We start from the raw sequence: 21,358 nt of genomic DNA, 5'->3' as shown, positions 1-21,358 counted from the left end.
TCTCTCTCTCTCTCTCTCTCTCTCTCTCTCTCTCTCTCTCTCTCTCTTTTAAGTAAAATAACGGATTTGTTCATACACGACTGGCACTTAAATTCTGTTTCATGTATTCTGCAGGTGATGCATAGCGACAAAAAATACTTAATGATGACAGGAGCCGATAATGAGTTTGAGATAGTTACATCTCAAACTTATACAACCGCAATGATTCCAAGTGAGACAATTGGTTCGTTAGCCGCCACATTGGCTCCTATGCCGAACGACTTCTCAAAATCGTCCAGCAATGTGTGGATGAATACTATGCCTATGTCGACCAGCACCAATACGTTGAGCAAACGCAGCAATCGCAGCAAACGAATTGTAAACGCCAATGTCCTTGTGAAAGATTACATCAAGAAGAGAAATTTGATTCTCGAGTTGTTAGCGGTTGAAATTGAAATGTTACTGGTGAGTTCTCAATGAGAGAATCACAAATGTTCGGAAAATTATAATTTATCGCGTTTGAATGAAAATCTCAGCTTCTAAATCAAAGTCTCGTTTCTCATCAAGGTCTGGCGTAATCCCAGCGGAAGAGCGGAACTCGCGTTGCAAGGCGAAATAAGTATCGCGGATTGGCGTGCCAAGGGGATGAACGATCGCTGGCGAGAATATACGCGACTTGCATGGGAGATCAGTCCCATTTTAGCCATATTTTTACCAGTTCGATTAAAAAATCATGAAGTCATCATTAAAGAGATTTGCGGCTTAGTGCGCCTTAAACCCGTGCCAGTCATGCATTTGTCGGAAGCATTGCAATATCTCATTACGACGGACACGCTTCTCAACGATGTACCTGAAGTGAGATTTACCAATTATTCAATCTAGTCTACTTATAATCTGTACCTATACATTAATACGTGATTAATAAGTAGATATTAGAATCTCATTTATAAAATTTGATTCTGTTTTAGTTAGTTTATATGTTAACATGGGAACGAGTGTCTCCAATTCAAGCGCTGGCGTTCTTCTCGCGACAATTCCCGCATCATCCCATTTCGGCGCAATACGCGGTGCAAGTATTGGACAGCTATCCCGCCGACGCCGTGCTTTTCTATATACCTCAACTAGTGCAAGCCGTCCGTCACGATTCAATGGGCTATGTAATCGAATTTATTAAGAAGATTGCTAAACGATCACAGGTACTACAAGTATTGCAAAATTTAAATTGAGTGAATATTATTAAATCGAATTACATGTAGTAACTGTGCTTTGGCTGAACACATGTTTCAGGTAGTAGCGCATCAGTTGATATGGAATATGCACACTAATGTATATATGGACGAGGATAAGCAGATCAGAGATCCGGTACTGTACGATGTATTAGATTCATTGACGAAGAATATTCTGAACGCCCTGTCTGGCCCGGCAAAACAATTCTACGAGAGGGAGTTTGACTTTTTCGAGAAGATTACTAACATCTCAGGAGAAATCCGGCCGTATCCCAAAGGGCCGGAACGCAAGGCCGCTTGCTTAGATGCTTTAGCAAAAGTCCAAGTGCAACCTGGATGCTACCTACCATCGAATCCCGAAGCGATGGTCATCGATATAGATTATCAAAGCGGTACTCCTATGCAAAGGTATATAAGATAGTTACAACGATATGTATGATACGATTAATTCTGTTATAAAGTATACTATGCGCAATCATCTTATAATTATAGTGCTGCTAAGGCGCCATTCTTAGCGCGCTTCAAAGTACAGAGATATGGTATCAATGAGCTCGAGAATATTGCGCTAGCAGTGTCGACCAACGGGAAAGTTGACAGCAAGAGAGAAACGGAAGAGCAGACGTGGCAGGCTGCTATTTTCAAGGTCGGAGATGACGTCAGGCAAGACATGCTCGCCCTGCAAGTGATCAGCATCTTTAAGAATGTATTCCAGAAAGTCGGGCTGAATCTCTTTCTGTTTCCCTACAGAGTGGTGGCCACAGCTCCCGGGGTAATACACTACGGCCTCTTGTAATGAATACACTTTTGATATACACTCTATCTCATTTATAATTATATTATTAAAAATACATAATAATTATTAGTGCGGCGTGATAGAATGTGTACCGCACGCAACGTCGAGAGATCAACTCGGCCGTACAACGGATAGCGACATGTATCAATACTTCATCACGCAGCATGGCGACGAGACGACCAAGGAGTTCCAAAATGTTCGTCGCAACTTCGTCAAGTCAATGGCGGCGTACAGCGTGATTACCTATCTCCTACAAATAAAGGACCGTCACAACGGCAATATCATGATAGATACCCAAGGCCATATCATACACATTGATTTCGGTTTTATGTTCGAGAGTTCGCCTGGTGGTAATCTGGGCTTCGAGCCCGATATCAAGCTGACTGACGAGATGGTCCTCGTGATGGGTGGCAAAATGGAAGCTGCGCCGTTCCGTTGGTTTATGGAACTGTGCGTCCAGGCTTTCCTCGCAGTTAGGTGAGTAACGTATTATTTCATCAACATCATTTTAAAAAAATCTTTATTTACACTACATTCTATATATCGCAATAAAAAAATAAGATTATATTTCGATACTATACATATAAAGCTATCTCTCGAACTTACCGCTAATTTAATTAAGTGTACGCATCTACTTGAATATTGTTTATTTTATAGGCCCTACCAGGAGGCTATCATCTCTCTCGTCTCTCTCATGCTTGACACGGGACTACCGTGTTTCCGCGGGCAGACTATCAAACTTCTACGCAGCCGGTTTGTGCCGACTGCCACTGATCGCGACGCGGCGATATTCATGATCAATGTAATACGTAATAGCTACCTCAACTTCCGTACGAAAACTTACGATATGATACAGTATTATCAGAATCAAATCCCATACTGAACTATTGTCGAGAAACTTATTTCCGTCTCCTTTCTCTCTTTCTTCCCCGTCCGCGTTGATCGTTAATAGGCGACGCTTTATGCTCGCTATGACTGTTGTTATCGTCTTAGAATGAGATACTTGATGTACTGCAGTTAGATGTATATCGCGGCATAACCACTGACTGTGAGAACTGTACAAATGCATTGGTGTCAATATTATTTTAATCCCACGTGTATTTTACGAAAGCGTTTAATTTTGTATGTAATAATGTATCATATATATATATATATTTATCTAAGTCGCTTGTACTTATATGTAAGTATAGGTATATCTGTCATATACAGCGCATCTGTATACGACTACATTCCTGTTTGTTATTAATTTATGCGCTGTTAATGGATAAAAAGTTAAATTACTATAATCTCGTGACGACATATTTAGAAAGCCTTCATCTCGCGCGGTGAATTTTAATTCTCAATTACAACAGTATTTAAGTAAATTTTAACAGATATTTTGTAAAATATCAAAAAGATGTATACACATTTTTTATTTCGTCTCTGCTTAGTGTTTTCTCATGTTTTTCTAATTTTAAGGCATGATTATTTTTAAAGGATGTAATGAATAAATTAGACAAATAATAAACGAAAGCAAATTAATTTATTTTCTATATACAAGCAAACTCATTACACAATGTTATATATATATATACATATCAGTATGTTTGTAACACTAATAGTTAGCTTGATTCAGAGAGAACTTCAATTATGGATTTTCCCCGGAGTAATAAATTTTTTTTCAGCGACAGATTTCTTCCTAAAAGTTTTCAAGAAAATATCTTTAACATCAATAGTTTAATAGATACATTTAAGAATAAATTTCTTTTTGAATTTCTAAATTTATTTCAATTTTCTAAATTATTTTGATAAATGTGTGTGTGTGTGTGTGTGTGTTGCTGCAATGAAAAAATTTTATATACATGTTGATTTATTTTAATCTTTCTAAAATGCTTATTCTGTAACTCTTAACAACTGCAATATAACAGTCACTAAAAGTTATTATAAGACAAGTTATTATAAGGTAATTATAGAATAAGCCTCTTAGTGTAAATTTGAAGTATAAATTTGTTGATACATTATATTATTGTATATTACAATTAACTGTATATAATATATTAAAGTTGACATAACTATTGTCTATATGTTTATACCTACTCTATATCAATTTGTTTTGTTGCAGCAATTAACATTGGTTGTTTAATTTCTCGTCTCGCATCTCGAGTGTAATAGTAAATTTGCGAAGTTTTGTGATACGGACCGTCTGGTATATTCGGTGGAGATTGGGTGCGCTTGGATTGTTCATCAGCGTACCTGTTGTGCAGTATAATTTTTCTCTGCAGAAAATAAAATTTTAAACATGTATCATCAAACTGTTGTATAATAGCAACTAAAGGAACTTGGAAAATTTTTTATCATCGAGCTTTTTCAAAAGAGAATCTCTTGCCGAAAAAATATGTTACTCTATGGAATTAAACGTACATCTAATTGAGGTTCTTAACTTTTCAGAGTAAAAGACACTTGATCTACAAATTTTCTTAAACTCCAAAATTTCTATTATATTTTTACATTACAAGGAATCGTGTGAGCATGTCGCAAATAAGAAGAGAAGAATAATTTGCTGGGAAAATACAAACTTTCTATAAAGCATCAGTCAAATTAAACTCACAAAGCACATCTGCGAATATAACCTATCAATAAACGTTACAATTAATGACTCGTTTTCCAAACAGTTAGCTCGATTTTTTTTTTCAGGAAATATTCGAGTACTTGAATTAATAAATTCAATATATTGAAGACTAATGCAAAAAAAGATAGATAAAAATTCTAAAAGGCGTAGAGAAGATTACATAATTAAAGCAAATGTCATCACTTACACCTCGCAAAACTTCTCGAATCAACTGTATTAGTGGCGTAACATTCCGGTGTTCGACTGGGCCCGGCATTCTTCTTCCGTAAATTGACTGATTTCTTAAAAAATAATTAATTTTGACAGTAGGGGTTTTCTCAACAAGTAAATATTGACCATAGAGATAGTAGTACTACTATCTCTATAAACATTCGCATAGTATCGATCATGATATCGTATCGATACAAACTGATATAATGAATCGACTCGATTCTTCGTGACGTTTTTACAATCGATACGTATTTTTTCATCAAAAATGGCATCAATTATGGCAAACGTATAATTTTTTACTTAAATTATAAGATAGAAAAACTCACTCTATTTTTTTATATGCGACTTTCGTACAAATCAGCTAAAATACTCTTTACACAACGAATATATCTAAGAATTTGAAAACTTTTGTTGTTTTTAATTCGTTAGTTGTTTCTAATCTTTTCTTTATTGCTCAGTTCAAATAAATAAGTTCTGAATAAAAGATGTAATTTTTCAGTGCAAATGAATCTAATTGAATGAGAAAAAAGTTCTTTTTTATTCTCTTGGATTATTATCTTGGAATGAGAATTTTAAAATAATAGATAAGACTAAAAAAAAAAGAGAACCATAGAATAAGATTAAAAAAAAAGACCTTTTTTTGAATCCCAATTGAATTCAATACGCATAAAAATGTTAATCCATTTTAATCCGCATTTTTATAATCACTGCCCGAACTACGCATTGTAAATGTAAATAAAGTGTAAACACAAAGGCATGGCAAAGTCAATGGCAAATCACGTCGAGTCGTTAATTAGTTCGTGCTGATACGTTGACAGGAGTTGATAGGCTGACAGAAAAGGTTAAAGGAGAAAGGAATTAGTGCAATTTATATATTGTGATGTCGGATGCGCGAGCAGTGAACCGGTAATCGCCTTAATTGGTACAATGCGCATGACGCAATAGACCTGTTCTTTTTCTCTGCACTGTCTGAACTGGTGCAATAAGTTGATGAAGTGCAGGCAAAAAGAACAAGCCTTTATATCACATGCTGATCTGCACTCTCGAGAACGAGGGTGACCAAATGAGAGGCATTGAGAGGAAGAGAGAGGTCGGAAAACAACATATGGACGCACTTGTGAGAGGTGGACAGAGGTTCCAGAGCCAAATATTCACGAGAATTACGAGAGACAACGTAAGGCGAAGAACCTTGATCGGAGCACCTCGTCGCGTTAAACCAGATACACTTGTCCTATATGCGATTCATATTTAACATTATAAGAAATGACGCATTCTGAAATGTAGGTTAGAGTTGCACAGAGATTAAAGTTTATTAAGGTTTCTATAATCTTTCATGCGTTTTTTAAATAATCATTTAATAATGCAATGAGTTAATTGAACGTTCGAGACAGAATATTATGAGACAGAGTTGTAGTCTAAAACTGTGATCAAACATTTAAACTTAACGTAATTAGGTTAAAATTTCATTATCATTCTAGTCATTAGTTATGTGACAGTATAAGAACTGCAATCTATCATAAAACTGTAGTTAAATATTTGGATTGCTGCCAGATAATAAGTTTGTTTTCTCTATGTATAACTGAGTAACATACTTTTTTGGAACTTAAAATACCTGTTATTTGATTAAAACAAGAAAGAAAGTGTAGTGCAGAAATAAAGAAGCAATGTCATGTAATTATTGTTATAATTATTGATACATTAATACTCCAATCGTATTGCAGTAAAAACTGTAGCTTCTGAACACATTTGAAACCTGCAGTTGGATCTATGTCATTAAGCCAGCGTGAATTTGCGAGAACCATATTGTTTATTATCCAACGCTGCTACTGGACGCATTAAACACATGCCAACATGTTGACAGAACAAAATGTGATCATGGAGCTTACTGGCTCTAGTGATACAGTGGTTGGTTTCATCACTACCGATGATAGTCATGCGCTACTGGCAGTAGATGGTAAGACGATATAGACTTGTAATAATACAATATATATATATATATATATGTATGTATATTACAGATTAAAACAATAGATATAATAATTGATACAAGTATGATCATTAGAAAGTATCCAATATCTTGATACAGTAACTAGTATTAGCAATAATTTGATATTGTTTTACAACTTTTTTCACCAAGTATAATGCCTCTGTAACAACAGTATGGCGATATATACCTGTCATCAAGAATTACAGAATCAGGATACAAAGTTGTGTATATATATATATACATATATAACTTACAATGTATACATTATATAGCTTTCTGTGAGAATTTCATATTTAGCTCATTAAACTTAGCAGAATAATAATTTAAATAATTAAATAGAAAGTACATGCTTTTAATTAATGTAAAATCACATAAAGATTTCTTTTCAGAACGTGAGGACGGTACACTGGAATTTATGACAACACCAATCACATTAATGCCACAGAATAATATGCTATCTCCAACATTGATAAAGACTATGGACGGAAATTTTATTTTACATTCAGTATGTGCAACTAATAGTAAATCTATCTTTTTTACTTCAACATTTTGCTCAGAAGCGTTACAAGCAATAATAAGGTGTTCTATCTGTGGATATGACATGTTTTTTCTGTTTCAGCCTATTTTCCAAATGAATGTAGAGGATTTGTCAGGAACTGCGATACAACAAACAAGTCTACTGCCACTGATGCAACATTTAGAAAATAGATCTGAAATCACGGAACAATTAAAAATACAAGATACGAATAAATGTGCAATTACGGATCCTCTATTACCTAAAGATAATAGCAGTATGTTATCAGACAAAAGACAGTTAACAGTTGACAATGATGCTAAAAGTAGATCTACACCTGTATATAATACCATACAAAATGTCTATAAGAGATCTCCAGGGAGACCAAAGAAGAAAGAAGTAAATTTGCAAGTATGTTGATATCATTGACTGATGTCTATAACTTTAGTATCTTTAATCGTCTAAAATGGATTTACTGTTTACATTTTATATGTATAAAAATGTAATTTTATTTTATATCATATAAATATAAATTCTAAGTATAATATATATAAATTCTAAATAAAAATAAATTATTCTCATCATACGAAAAAAATTATATGTTAAAAATGAGATAAGGCTCAATATGTTTTTAAAACAAATAATATAGAGAAAGAGGGCAATAATATCGTTAAAATCTTTTTAAATTATAATCTAATATATTGCGAAGAATATCACGTAATTATGGCGTTTCGTCCCAGCTTCCACTACTGGACTCATCAGTAAGGTATTGTAGTGGAAGCCTACCTTAGACGCCTGTTTAAGTTATTAGATCGAGAATCTATATATACAGATATACGCGTATCCAAGCACTTGCGAGAATTTTTGCGAATATCTATAGACCTCTGATGGCGAGTCGACGTAGTAATATTCTTCGCAATATATTTATTCAAAGTAATATATGTATTACCCTCCCACCCCCTCCAACGACGAAACGCCATAATTACGTGATATTCTTCGCAATATATTAGATAATAATTTAAAAAGATTTTAACGATATTATTGGCTGATTGTCCCTCTTTCTCTATATTAATTATATGTTAATTATTTTAACGTAACAGAATACGCAGTCTCTGCAATGTGATATATGCAGTCAAGAATTTACTAAACAAACATTATACCGTAAACATATGGAAAATCATGCCGAAGAAAAACCGCATAGATGTCCCAAATGTCCAGCATCGTTTAATATTCCAGTAAGTCTTTTGATATCTTTTCTATAAATAGTATGTTAAGAGAAAAGAATCTTGTGATATATCTCTGTCTTAAAAGGAAACTCTGACACATTAATCAAGTATTCATCGTACGCATTATACAATATATGTCACTACTGGCACTGTATCGTGTATATAACTTTAATTAATTATATACGACATTGATAAGAAACTACATATATGATAAAGAATCTAAAAAAACAACTACATGATGACTAAAATGTATATCTACTTTTGTCGAATAAACCTGTTCGATCATCCGGCTAATTTCTTGTCGAATTAATACGTAGTAGTAAGAGAAAGTTGCTTCTTCATCTTGGATGCAATAATTGGATTCAGTTGAGTAACTTCATACAATGGTATCATTACAGACAAATTTTACGCTTCATATGGCAACGCATAATACTGGCGACCCAAAGTGCCCCGAATGCGGTAGGAAATATGCCAGAATGGCGAGTCTCAAGTCTCACATGTTGCTGCATGAAAAGGAGGAGAATCTCTTTTGCACAGAGTGTGAGGACGCCTTTTCGACGAAGGTAAGTTCGAGATTATTCACATGTTATGTGTATAAAGTAAATTTTTTTTCTATATGTAAAATAACAGAGCAGTCCAAGATTCAACATTTTTGTGTATAATTTTAATAATTAAAACCTTTAACCACCGAAAGGTAGATTTTGAAACTCTGTATAATGCTGTATCGCGCTACGTAAGATGCCTTATCGATGCTCGGTCCTGCTAGTATATTTCTGCTGATCGCGCAGCAATTACATCCCACCGGATAGCAGTCATCATTGCGAATACGATATACATAATTATTACGGATAAGGTCTAAAACGTTGGCTACTTTGCCTCGTATTCGCTTATTCGCTCCTCAATTGATTTACGTGCTCTAGTCGACGCGGTTATAAATCTCGATTGACAATATCTAAATTCTAATTACCTATATATTTACCTAACACTCGCGCATCCACGAATTGTATTTGACATTGTTTTATAGCATTTTCAACGATATAAATAAAAATTATTTATTATTATTAACGAATAAAATTTAACGTGAATTTTGGTTCTATTAATAAAATAAATAAAATAGATCTTGATGTTACGCGACGTCTCAATCAAGGATCGATCTCGGTGAATCGTGATTTATTTATTCGCTACCAATCATCCAGCCAAGATTAAACAATCATAGAAAAGGAGAATTCTTGCCATGTTCTCCAGTTGACTACAGCAAGATAAATAGAGAAGATAATTTAATAATTCCCTTCAATGCTCTTGAAGATTAAGAGGATATTATCTCATAGCGTCGTCAAAGTATGCCAGCAATGATCGGTCTCGCACACTTCATAGCCATGAATGGTATTTAACTGCTTCTTTGCTACATATTCATAGGAGTGTCTGTATAATTGTATAGCAATAATTTGCAGGGAAAGGAATTAATGAATCACGCATTCGAGATAACGCGCGTTATGAACGCACTTTCTTCTGCTACTGATCATTTAAAGCCCTTGATTAAGCATGCTTTAATTGATTAGTAGTATAGAAGACTTTTGTCAGGAGATGTTTTTTTCATTGTTAGTTTGATGCGATCCCACGTAGCCGAGACAATCTTCTAGGTTTACGAAAACAATGAGAATTGATCGGGATTATCTCCGATTATCGTAGCGGTCGTGCGTGATCCTGGTAGCAACGTGGGCCGTAAAACGTGAGTAAGTGGGCGGCGACGGCGATTGTATTAATGGGGCTCTCACACGAATTACGCAACCGAATCGCATGATCTCACACAGATCTCTCGCCGATTGCCCTTGTGTTTGGCCGCCGACACGCGCTAAGCGGTCTATACGCGCGCGCGCGCGCGCGCACGCACACGCGTATACACGAATGTGAAGTCAAATTGTGGAGACTCTAGGAAGTGTTGCATCGCTGTTATTATCCATCTCGGCCAGTATGTTTGGGCGTATACAAATATTCAATTTAGGTACAAGAAAGGAGAATCAAAAATAGAGAAAGTCATAGATATATTCAGAAAGGATTATATCAGCTTAAGAATTCAATTTAAGTAAAGGAAGAGTCAAGGAAAGAAAGCGATGTAAGCATTTCAATTTTAATCATAAAAGTAGTAATTGTAAATATTGAGAGATGAAGATGAAAAAGGCTACGAAAATAAAAATTACTAGATGATTATATCGAAGAGAGATAATAAATGACGTTATAAGAAAAAAGAAAGAGAGAAAAGTTAAAGAAGAACTGACCGTTTGTATAAAGATAATACTACGAATTTGAATTTTTCGAGTTGTTAGATTTGATACATAATTCGTCTACTCTGTGACATTTCTCGGATAAATTGGAAAATAATTTGTAGAGAGAAAGGAGAACCGATAACGGCGATGAATATGATGATTTCGACGTCGACGACGTAAGCGACATTTACAGACGCTTCGTCAGTGAGCAACGAATACTCGCGAAGTGTGCACGTGCATCTACAAATGCATATCCCTTCTACGAAATGTGCGTGGTTCTGTTAAAATCGAAAGACATATGTCACTGGAATGCGTCGCAAGACTTAACATTTGTTTATTTGCAAGTGGCAGCTATTATACTAGATAAGAGATTGGTGATGCATTGATTAAATCGTGATCACATATTCTGAAGCACATATCCTTGGAATTTACCGTTGAAGAAATAGTAAATTCAAAAAATAATAATGATAGGAATTTACAATGAACTGTTTCTTTGTAATATCAATTGGACACTCAATTTTTTCTAAATTATATCTCACTAATCTTTGCCTTCTGCCAAACATTGACGGAGAAGAATATTCTCTTGGAACGTATTTTACGATCGTTCTAGCAGTTTTTGCACGTCTCATCCACGGATCCGTATATTTTTTCTGGCGCCAGAAACTTGAAAGATCTTTGAGGAGGTCTCTCTCGTCTTTCTCCGAAACTGAAGTTTGTGATAGAAATGCAGATAGTGTTTCCTCTTAGTAGGATCGTGCACGCGCGCACGCAATATGTGAAACCAATTTTAAAGGAGAAAAAGAATTGCGCGGACATAAATAGTGTGCGTTTTTGTTGCTTAGGTGGAATCTGCAGTACTCTCAATGCGTCTCGGATTGATAATCTACTGCGCGGTGACCGTGCATCAGGCAGTGAGGAATAACAAATAGAAAACGAATTCGCGAGAGAAGTCAAAATAGACAGCGGAAAGGAAGAATCGAGCGAAATAAAAGTTCCGATAATGCGACCGCCGTTACGTCGTGTTGATAAGAAACGAACCGTTGAACTTTACCGGGAAGAGTATGAGGATATATCTATGTATAACCGCCGTTCCGATATATATGATAATTCACTATTATTAATAGCATTAACCCTGAAAATCATTCGATTTTCCATCGAGATCGCTATAAGTAACTAATTCCCGTTCTAACAAAGTGACATTTAAACTGCAATCGAATTAAATGTAAAAACGGCACGGTGCCACTTCAAGGCATACGGAAGATGAATTCGCGGAAGAAACCTAATTCTGAGAGACAGTGTAATCTTTCGCAAAGGCGCGCTTCACGCTTATGTTTACGCGCAAAGAAATAATAATCTAACCGTAACGTAACGCGTTGAAGAAAATGAAGACCAGAGGGAGGTTATCAGCGAAATCTGCGATGACGTCGTTAGACGAAACAGCAGCGAAAAAGAGAGCGATTTAATACGAAGAAACGGATGACGTAACCTTTCCCGAGACCGTAATTTTAGGAACTCCGTCCCTTAAGAATATGTCGTCCATCTTCTTATACTTCCGTCTCGACTCGTTCGCATCGCCCGCGTCCGCATGACACTTGACACGTCAATTCGACCGTCCGTTGCAATGATTCGCACTGCTTAGATCGTCCTAGTTTTCGAATGACGAGAAAAGATGTGCAGAGATCTTCTATACGAAGCTGATTCTTCTTGTATTCTTTTACCCAGTGAAATCTCTTCAATACTGTAATGTGTTCTTACAAGAACTCTTCGTTAGTAATTCAGAAGAGTGTGTTATTTTATATAATGTAAATTTTTGATGTTATTTTGAAAAGAACCGAAATATATAAAAGACTGTGCTTGAATAACTATAGCGATGATACGTTCTCTTCAAAGGTGGGCGGTGTATCGAAGCCGGAGGTCGTTTCCTGAATCGCTACGTCCGACGTGATTAGATGTAGTTCTGTGTTCTAGTGATTTGATGCGCATTGTCATAAAGAATAGCTACTGCAAAATATCATATATCTATCGATCTGATCTGTGAATTTTTTGAATGCAGCTCGAGATAAAATTTCGAATCTTAAGAGCGAGAGAGATATATTCTTAATTTCATTACCATGTTTTGTTTGATTTATTATTTTTAATTAATGATTATGAATATTATTATTGCAATAAACGCTTTCGTTGAACATTTAATTTTTTAGCATGTAAAAGTTGCAAAGGCAAAATTGTGAAAGAATTACCATCTATTCTTTTATACTGTCTCATCTTATCTGGAATATATTGCCAATCTTAAAATCTTCGTCTGTTATAAAATTTTACGAATTTACAAGTTACTTCCGTCTCAAGTTTACTTATATATGCAGATCGCCAACTTATCCTAATGGCATTTGTCGGCAGTATCTGACAATGAGGAATTCGAGATGCGAGCGACCAGCTAGTCGTTGATGAACCGAAATCTCATAATTGCGGAGGAAGTGCTGCTGCTGTTGGAAAGGGAAAACGAATCTGAAAAGAGGGAAACGCAAACGCACGACAAAGAAGAAGAGACGTGGGAGGTCGTACAGCTTAAGCGGAAGAAGAAGAAGAGTACGATGACCTGTGGATAGAAAAGAGGGTAAGAAGAAAAAGAACGACGAGGACATCTTTGAGAAGATCAAGCGGAGAGGAGGCTGCTACGATTGGACCACTAATAGTATGCGTACCGAAAAAAGTGCAATACCCTCCTTCGGAGACGCGATATTGGCAGCGATGTATAGGAATTAAGAGAGCAGGGCAATCTCTATGATCTTGAAATCGTCTTGAAATTGTCGCTGCCAGTTTTGGACGCTGCGACGACGAGAAAAGGAAGAAAGAACATTGTTTTTTCTTTTATGTGTGTTGTTAGATGAAATTTACTGCGTGTAATAAAGATAGAGAGGAAAGATACGGAGGAGAGTGAGAGAAAAAGGAAATATACGAAAGAGAGTTATTATATGATGTTTTGATATGACATTCTCTGAGAGAAAATAAGCGAGAAGAGTATATAGTAGGAGGGAAAAAGAAAGAGATAGTGCGGGAATCGAGTCTTTGCCCGGCCACGAACTGCGATCACCACGTGGACGCAATGCAATATAATTCCACTATATTTATTAATCGCTTGACGAGTAGTCTGATCTTTAATTTACTTTGCTTCTTCTTTCTTGATACTCTTTATCGTAAATGATGAAAAATGCTGCGAGCAACTTTTGAATCTGGATGTATCTCTCGCCTGACACGACTTGTTAAATTAAAAATATTAAAATTATTAGCGGAATCCTGTGTACGTATACGTGATTTAATTTATAATACTATCGAAACGCGATAGTAATAGTCAAATTTCGTGTTCAATATCGTGTTCATTTTTTATCAGCGTTGATTCTGCAAAAGAGAATCGTTTCTTCGAAACGACCGATCGATAGACACGATAATTCGGTGGTTCACCGCATTGTGTTCGTCCTACTTTTTGCATCAAGCACTGCCGTATAAACACCCACTGCCTGCCAGCGCATATTACTTTATGTTGCACGACATAGTCGATATGTCTTTCGCCGTAGACTGTCTGAATTTCGCGCTCCTCTTCGTTTGCACACGCGTGTTCCATCTTGCACTTGGTATCAGCGCACAGTATTATAAGGTACATCGATCACAGTAATCCCTAAATTATTACATAGCCGCAAAAATGTTCAGAGATGTGTACTTTATGAAGAATTTAAGATAATTTGGACAAATTTTATGAAATAGATATAATGCAGAATATATAATAATTTATATAATTATTGTAAAGATTTAAATTATTAATACGAAGCCTATAACAGTCTAGCTTGAATCTTTAATTGCTTATATATAATTTCGCCTAAATTTATATACTAATATACGTAGTCCCAAAGGACACTTGTGCGTAAAGCAAGGTATTCGACTCCCGGCCGAGGTAATACTTTTCGCAATAAGAAAAATATTTCCAGATTTAGTATTTTCAGATTTTAATATATTTTAACATCAATATATAATAAGATGCCAAAAAGAGCATCAATTAATTATTAATTTGTTTTAATTCGTGGTAGTACCGCGGTAGCTTATTAGATTTGCGTTTCAAGACCGACGATTGTTCGGCGCGCAGTTTGGGGGGACTACGTATATTAGTATATAAATTCACGCGAAATTATACATAAGCAACATAAAGATCCAAGCTAAACTGTTATAGGTGCAAGCGAGGATGTGCGGAAATGCAAATTATGCAACAAACAATTCGTGCAGCCCGCACTCTACCGAATGCACGTTCGCGAGCATTATAGGGTAAATAGGAAAAATATATATATATATATATATATTACGTTCAATAAACAGTTTAATAGCACTGGCAATGCTCCATTACTTTATTTTGTATTTATTCATTATATTTTTCTTTGTTTTATTTACTTTGTTTTGCATAAAACTGCAACTACCTTCTGTTCGCTTTATACTTTTTTCATTTGGAGTGCTTTTACGTATATGTTTTTAATAAACAAATCGCGTATTCTTAGAGTCTTATCGCATTTATTTCTCTACAGACGAAGATAGTAAAGCAAACTAAGAGGGGAACGAAACATAAAACTATGTACAAATGTACCATATGCTTGAAGACTTTCCAAAAACCGAGCCAATTAATACGACATATCAGAATACATACTGGAGAAAAGCCCTTTGAGGTAAACGCTTTCTGGAATCAACTTATACTGATCATAGTACTTGGAATGATAGTTTTACACATACGCTTTTTCTTCTGCAGTGTACTGTCTGCAACAGAGCGTTCACACAAAAGAGTTCGCTACAAATTCATGCATGGCAACACAAGGGCATTCGGCCACATACTTGCAGTCTTTGTAACGCCAAGTTTAGTCAAAAAGGTTTGAGGAATTTATAATTAATATCACATGTTAGATGTCTCTGAACTGATATTACAATAAGAAAAATAAGTTAAGCTTAGAGAAACGCAAATATATTATTAATCCTTGCAATTATTTTTCCAAATTCTTTCACATGAACAACAATTTTAGTCGATACTTTTGTATTTTTATATATTCTGATATTTTTGATTGAAAATTATTTATCTTTCAATCGAATTATCAGTTCAAAAACATTTGTAAGTGTGCCATGTAATGCTATATATCATGTGGCTTAAATCATTACGAATTTAGTATCTATTTTTTTTTTAAAGGGAATCTAAAGGCGCATATACTCAGAGTGCACAATGCACCAGAAGGTGAGTCAACGTATGCATGTTCCTCTTGTTCCTGCGTTTTTAAGAGACTAGGCAGTTTAAATGGACACATAAAGCGAATGCATTCTATTTCCTCGGAGGTAAATACGATGTTTATTTCTTGTATGCAGAATGATTCAGAGTTACAAGCTAAGAATTGTCATGTTTGTTAGGAATCCAACGCCAAATCCTTCGAAGCTAATCCTATCTCGTCGGAAGCTGAAATGCGCGCGACCGTCGACAGTGTTATATCACAATTGGCATCTTTGGAATCTATTGTGAATAGTACTGCAGATTCTACAAGAACTACAACTTTAAGTGCGGAACAGAATGATATTTTACAGCAGGCATTAAAAAACAGTGGTTTACCGAACAAAAGCGATGTCATTTCGAAAGGTAATTTTCTTACAATTGGATATTTACTCAAAAATTCTTAATAAAAATATAAACTAGTTATGGACTCTTTTTTGTTAAAAACAAATAAACAAACATAAATTAAAGGCTATAAAGAGTCAAACGCAGTTAACAATGCGAAAAAATTATTTAATAATCTTACAAATTAACATTAAGATGTCCCATCGAACGTTAGATATTTACTATTCCGGTTAAATAATAAGCATTATATAAATATAAAATTGTCTGTAAACACATAATTTTTTAATGAAATATTATTTTGAATAGTACAATGAATGTCGAATATGTCTTTGCTTTCAGAAACCGCAGAACCAAAGAAGACTGATTCATCAACGTCGTATGTCACGCTAGTAGACAGAACTGCTGGTGGTACTTCGAGGTAATTTTTCATTCTATAAATGAGTGTGTAAAATTGTGATAAATAGTAAATTAACAATTTTAAAACATGTATGATCATCTACTGGAATGAATGGAATTTGATGTACTATCATAGTTGCGTAATAAAAAAAAAAAGCAATATTTATATCTGTAGGAAATATCTCACCATAAAACAACGCTGCATAGGAAACGTACGGTGGTATGCGTGTTCGTTTTGCCCGAAAGAATTCAAAAAGCCGTCGGATTTGATACGTCATTTGCGCGTACACACCCAAGAGAAACCCTTCAAGGTAAGTTAATTTTTATTTTGTTTGAAATATAAATTGCGATTACACTTGATTTATTTTGCATTTTTCAGTGTATGTATTGCGTGCGTTCTTTTGCGCTAAAATCGACAATGATAGCGCACGAACGGACTCATACTGGAGTGAAGAAATACGCCTGCGAGTCCTGCGACAAAACCTTTGCGTGTCATAACAGTCTTACCGCTCACACCAAGCAAGTTTAATATTTCTCTTATATGATTTAATTCATTGTTTCATGTTTTATATGTATCTATTCATGTTTTATTTTTAAATATTGATTATGTATTTTTATATGCTTTTTCAGTTCTGTGTCTATAAACTTTTATTCTAAACTTTTTACTTCTATCCTTAATTATTGTTACTAAACTTTTCCTAGTTTTTGCACAAGACTTAATAAGATCGTATCTAAATTCATATTGATAACACCTATTTCAGATTACACACAAAACCGCACAAGTGTAACATATGCGACAAATCATTTAGCGCGAGTACCATCCTAAAAAATCATATGAAAAGCCATACGCGGGAGAAGCCTAAAATGTCGTCGGAGGCGGAGAGCCTGGTACGACAAGTGGTACTGCAAGAACCGCTCGTCATTAGCGACGCTGGTAATAAAATTAGCGTGGCACAAGTGCAGTCGAAACAGAAACAATTGTACGAAAACGTCGGCGTGGCCAGGCCGCACGAATGTTGGGTTTGTCACGCGGCGTTCAGGAAAGTTAGTCATTTGAAGCAACATTTTCGTAGGCATACAGGCGAGCGTCCTTACAAGTGTTCCAAGTGCGACAGGTTCGAGATCTGACATCTAATGTTTCTAGTCTATGATCAGAAGTCTCTTCAGCATAAGAACTGTATAGAGAGAAAAAAAAACAAATTTTTTTTCAATCTATTTATTGTCTAGTTTAAGTTTTAACATATTTGACATTGATCAAAATGTTTACGTCTTCTGGTTTGCAGGAGATTCACGTCAAACAGTGTTCTGAAATCTCATTTGCATACACATGATGATACGAGGCCATACAGTTGTTCTGTATGCGACACGAAATTCTCCACGCAGAGCAGCATGAAGAGGCATTTGGTCACACATAGCAATAAGAGGCCATACATGTGTCCATACTGTCACAAAACATTTAAGACATATGTCAATTGTCGAAAGCACATGAAGAGGCACAAACACGAGCTGGCGCAACGAGTTGGTATATTTAATGTACGCTAGAGTGCACTAGAGAGCCTAGGGCAAGACTACTCGAGAGAGAGAGAGAGAGAGAGAGAGAGAGAGAGAGAGAAATCTGAGAACGGACATGAGGGCCTTTTTCGTATAAACCGTCCCCGCGCACTACTGCCCTTTGAAGAAGTGTATGTAAACTCATACACTTCTTACAGCGATATATTCACTTTTTACGGTGTTTCTGATGGAAATATTACAAATCGCTAAAATCATTAAAATCTTTATCAATTCGATGGATTTTAGTTATTTCAGCGATTTCATTCTCAGATTTTTCTCTCAGATTTCTCTTTGGACAGGACAAAGAGATTCGAGAACCTCTCTGTTTTGTACTCCAATCAAGCTTCAATAGCCTTGTTGTACGACAAAAACACAAATGTAACAAATATCTTACGTTGAGATTATCTTCTAAGCTCTCTGGCGTAACGCTACAAGAAATGTTAGAAAGTATATTAAAATCTTATACGCGTGAATAGCAATTGGAGGAACAAAAGATACAAGCTCAGAAGGATCCACAGTCTTCGAGTGAAACTAAGGATGCTATTGGATCAGTGTTACCGGAGAACATCGAAGATATGGAGGTGTCATTTCAACCGCAAATGGCACCGGATTTTACGCAGGCTTTTTCCGATCAGTTTCAAGATATCAGCACAGAGAAAGAAAAATCTTTTCTACTACCGGACAACACAACACCATCGATAGTGAATCGTATGTTTTCCAAAAATCATACAAAATTGGACGAAAATAAATTTAATGAAGCATTTAGAAATCGGGATTTTAAATGTATAATTTCAGAAAATTTATCTGTCGACACAACTACTTTGGGAACGCCGCAAACTCTACACGCCGATGAAACTGGTACTATCACGTTACCTAATTACTCAGGGGATCAAACTTTCACGCCGGTACATAAGTTTACATTCATAAAAGATGCATAAGTGTGTATGTAATATAAAAAAAAAAGATGTATGAATTTAGAAAAACTTGCAGGAAAGTATACGAGAGATAGAGGAGACTCTGAATCAACAATTGTTTAACATGGGTATGAATCTCGGGCTGGGGACAAATAATTTGCCGAGGCAGATGGACGAGGTGAACACGAATTCTCACAATTCTAGAGAACAGCCGATGCTTAATATTATATATGAACATAACAAATCTCTGGAATCGTCAGGCAATACCATATTCATGTCACAATTTGATTCGTTTGATATGAACCAAATAACGTTGCAGGTGAATACATTTTATATACAGAAAATATGATTTTAAGACGCAATATATAAATGTCAATACAAAAGCATATACTTTAATGAAGTGTTAATATTTTATAAACATGAAATGACTGTAACTCCTCTTTCCAGACGGATAACGATATAGATATTGGTTTAAATCCGAGCAACTCTATGTCTAGTATTTTGCCTAGATCTGTGGAAAGCCAACAAGAGGAACAACAAGCTGTTCCAGTTACTACAACTAGCAATATAGACGCTTCTCAAATTACGAGAAACACTCATCTGGTGATAATAAATCCCAAGGAAAATTGTTCGGAATTAGTGAGACTTTCGCAAGTATGCCCATCGAAATACTCGAAAGTCATCGCGAAAGCTGACACCACAAATGGATCGGAGATGCAAGGCATGAATGAGCACGAAAAGGCAGGGCAAGCATCGCAGACAAGTAATGTTGTATCATGTGAAAATGAAACAAATTGTTTCATGTAAGTTATTTTAATTCGTATGTAAAATCATTTTACTGTCGAACAATTAAAGGATGAGAGCAATGCTTGTAGGAAGAATTTCCAAAGTACAATGCAGTCGGAGACGTTCGTTTCTTCGGACAACTCAGCCAAAATATTGCAATGTAACACTCTGCTGCAATGTCACATGTGCGGCGATCAAGGTTTCACGGCAGAGAGATTGAAGGTATGAGAAACATTTCCTAGATATTTGTACATTCAAACATAAATTGCAACTATTTTCGGAATTACGTAAAGTTAACGTATAATAATTATTACAGGAACATTTGAAATCTCATCGCGGTGACAAAGAGTATGAGTGTTCGGAGTGTTCTCAGCGATTCTGCACAAATCGTGGTCTCAGTAAGCATTTGAAGATGCATACGAACAAGCAGTAAGTGAATTGATTGATAACAACGAGAAACGTTTCTCAAACGCATTTTAGTGATAGATCAAATTTTTTCCCCTACTTTTTCACGCAGGCGGTGGAAATGCATGATATGTCAGAAGGTACTGAGCAGCAAACTGCAAATGAAATATCACAGTAAGATGCATACCGGGACTTGGAATGTTTCGTCTATGGAGCCGGACAGTTCTCAGAAGGATCTTATTTCCTCGAGTTCCGGTTTGTCATCCGATCTAACAACGCTGGACGTCCGAGCAGATTCGAACCCTTCAGTTTCCGAGAAGGTTTTGATGGCCGCAGTCGCCGAGAAGAAAAGCATGGACCGCACTGACGTAAGTACATACAAATATTTGCGTTGATTCGCAAAGTCTTGCATTTGTTAAACGGCTAATAATATTATTAACGTTATTTAATCGTTCCCCAGGAGAATATAGTGAAGAAAGAGATAAGGGAATACACTAATAAATGCAAGTACTGTCCGAAGACTTTCCGTAAACCAAGCGATCTCATCAGGCACATTCGTACGCATACGGGTGAACGACCGTACAAGTGTGATCACTGCAACAAGAGCTTCGCGGTTAAGTGTACTTTGGATTCGCACATGAAGGTTCATACAGGCAAGAAGACGTTCTGCTGCCACGTCTGCAGTAGCATGTTTGCTACAAAGGGCAGTTTGAAGGTCCACATGCGATTGCATACGGGTAATTATTCTATGTATCATAATTGTATACTACACATAACACTAGGAATAATTTAATATGCGAGAGAAGGATTTTACTATGTATTTAAATATACTATTTCACCTCTCTCTCTCTCTCTCTCTCTCTCTCTCTCTCT

General features: G+C 35.7%; 4 protein-coding genes across 7 annotated transcripts in view; 3 read left to right on the top strand and 1 right to left on the bottom strand.

The window, feature by feature from the left end:
* The window catches only part of Pi4KIIIalpha (phosphatidylinositol 4-kinase III alpha), an 11,614-nt gene extending 8,199 nt beyond the window's left edge, over positions 1-3,415 (top strand). For 2 of the 3 annotated variants that reach the window (XM_018539458.1, XM_018539457.1), the window contains 7 exons: positions 115-444; positions 547-834; positions 948-1,175; positions 1,267-1,613; positions 1,698-1,974; positions 2,069-2,475; positions 2,656-3,415. In XM_018539458.1, coding sequence (XP_018394960.1) covers positions 115-444; positions 547-834; positions 948-1,175; positions 1,267-1,613; positions 1,698-1,974; positions 2,069-2,475; positions 2,656-2,881 — 2,103 coding nt within the window. In that variant the 3' untranslated portion in view covers positions 2,882-3,415. Of the gene's footprint in view, positions 1-114; positions 445-546; positions 835-947; positions 1,176-1,266; positions 1,614-1,697; positions 1,975-2,068; positions 2,476-2,655 lie in introns of those variants that run through there. The other variant, XM_018539459.1, reaches the window with a different exon arrangement.
* A 172-nt stretch (positions 3,416-3,587) lies between these two features.
* LOC108773585 (NADH dehydrogenase [ubiquinone] 1 alpha subcomplex subunit 7) lies at positions 3,588-4,996 on the bottom strand. Its single transcript, XM_018539438.1, has 3 exons — positions 4,794-4,996; positions 4,075-4,253; positions 3,588-3,676 (listed from the first exon to the last, which is right to left on the bottom strand). The coding sequence occupies exons 1-3, from the start codon at positions 4,860-4,862 to the stop codon at positions 3,622-3,624; spliced, it is 303 nt and encodes a 100-aa protein (XP_018394940.1). The 5' UTR covers positions 4,863-4,996; the 3' UTR covers positions 3,588-3,621.
* A 1,568-nt stretch (positions 4,997-6,564) lies between these two features.
* LOC108773595 (zinc finger protein 260) lies at positions 6,565-13,927 on the top strand. Of its 2 annotated transcripts, none has more exons than XM_018539450.1 (6): positions 6,565-6,770; positions 7,193-7,308; positions 7,423-7,728; positions 8,418-8,552; positions 8,942-9,106; positions 13,202-13,927. In XM_018539450.1, the coding sequence occupies exons 1-6, from the start codon at positions 6,668-6,670 to the stop codon at positions 13,247-13,249; spliced, it is 873 nt and encodes a 290-aa protein (XP_018394952.1). In that variant the 5' UTR covers positions 6,565-6,667; the 3' UTR covers positions 13,250-13,927. The 2 variants fall into 2 exon arrangements, with proteins under 2 accessions (XP_018394952.1, XP_018394951.1); XM_018539449.1 differs by having other exon boundaries at positions 7,181-7,308.
* Positions 13,928-15,031: 1,104 nt separating this feature from the next.
* Positions 15,032-21,358, top strand: part of LOC108773594 (zinc finger protein 236) — an 8,206-nt gene continuing 1,879 nt past the window's right edge. Inside the window, exons 1-18 of the mRNA XM_018539448.1 lie at positions 15,032-15,115; positions 15,370-15,507; positions 15,588-15,705; positions 16,017-16,159; positions 16,232-16,454; positions 16,773-16,851; positions 17,005-17,140; positions 17,209-17,348; positions 17,591-17,944; positions 18,113-18,347; positions 18,857-19,088; positions 19,176-19,285; positions 19,359-19,613; positions 19,742-20,097; positions 20,170-20,302; positions 20,397-20,509; positions 20,598-20,853; positions 20,946-21,222. Of these exons, the coding sequence (XP_018394950.1) occupies positions 15,092-15,115; positions 15,370-15,507; positions 15,588-15,705; positions 16,017-16,159; positions 16,232-16,454; positions 16,773-16,851; positions 17,005-17,140; positions 17,209-17,348; positions 17,591-17,944; positions 18,113-18,347; positions 18,857-19,088; positions 19,176-19,285; positions 19,359-19,613; positions 19,742-20,097; positions 20,170-20,302; positions 20,397-20,509; positions 20,598-20,853; positions 20,946-21,222 (3,322 nt within the window). The 5' untranslated portion in view covers positions 15,032-15,091. The remainder of the gene's footprint in view (positions 15,116-15,369; positions 15,508-15,587; positions 15,706-16,016; positions 16,160-16,231; positions 16,455-16,772; positions 16,852-17,004; positions 17,141-17,208; positions 17,349-17,590; positions 17,945-18,112; positions 18,348-18,856; positions 19,089-19,175; positions 19,286-19,358; positions 19,614-19,741; positions 20,098-20,169; positions 20,303-20,396; positions 20,510-20,597; positions 20,854-20,945; positions 21,223-21,358) is intronic.

The sequence above is a fragment of the Cyphomyrmex costatus genome, unplaced genomic scaffold, assembly GCF_001594065.2.
Source record: "Cyphomyrmex costatus isolate MS0001 unplaced genomic scaffold, Ccosl1.0 scaffold214, whole genome shotgun sequence".
In the NCBI taxonomy this organism is placed as follows: domain Eukaryota; kingdom Metazoa; phylum Arthropoda; class Insecta; order Hymenoptera; family Formicidae; genus Cyphomyrmex; species Cyphomyrmex costatus.
Note: the sequence above shows the minus strand (reverse complement) of the source record. Positions and strands in the feature narration are given on the sequence as shown.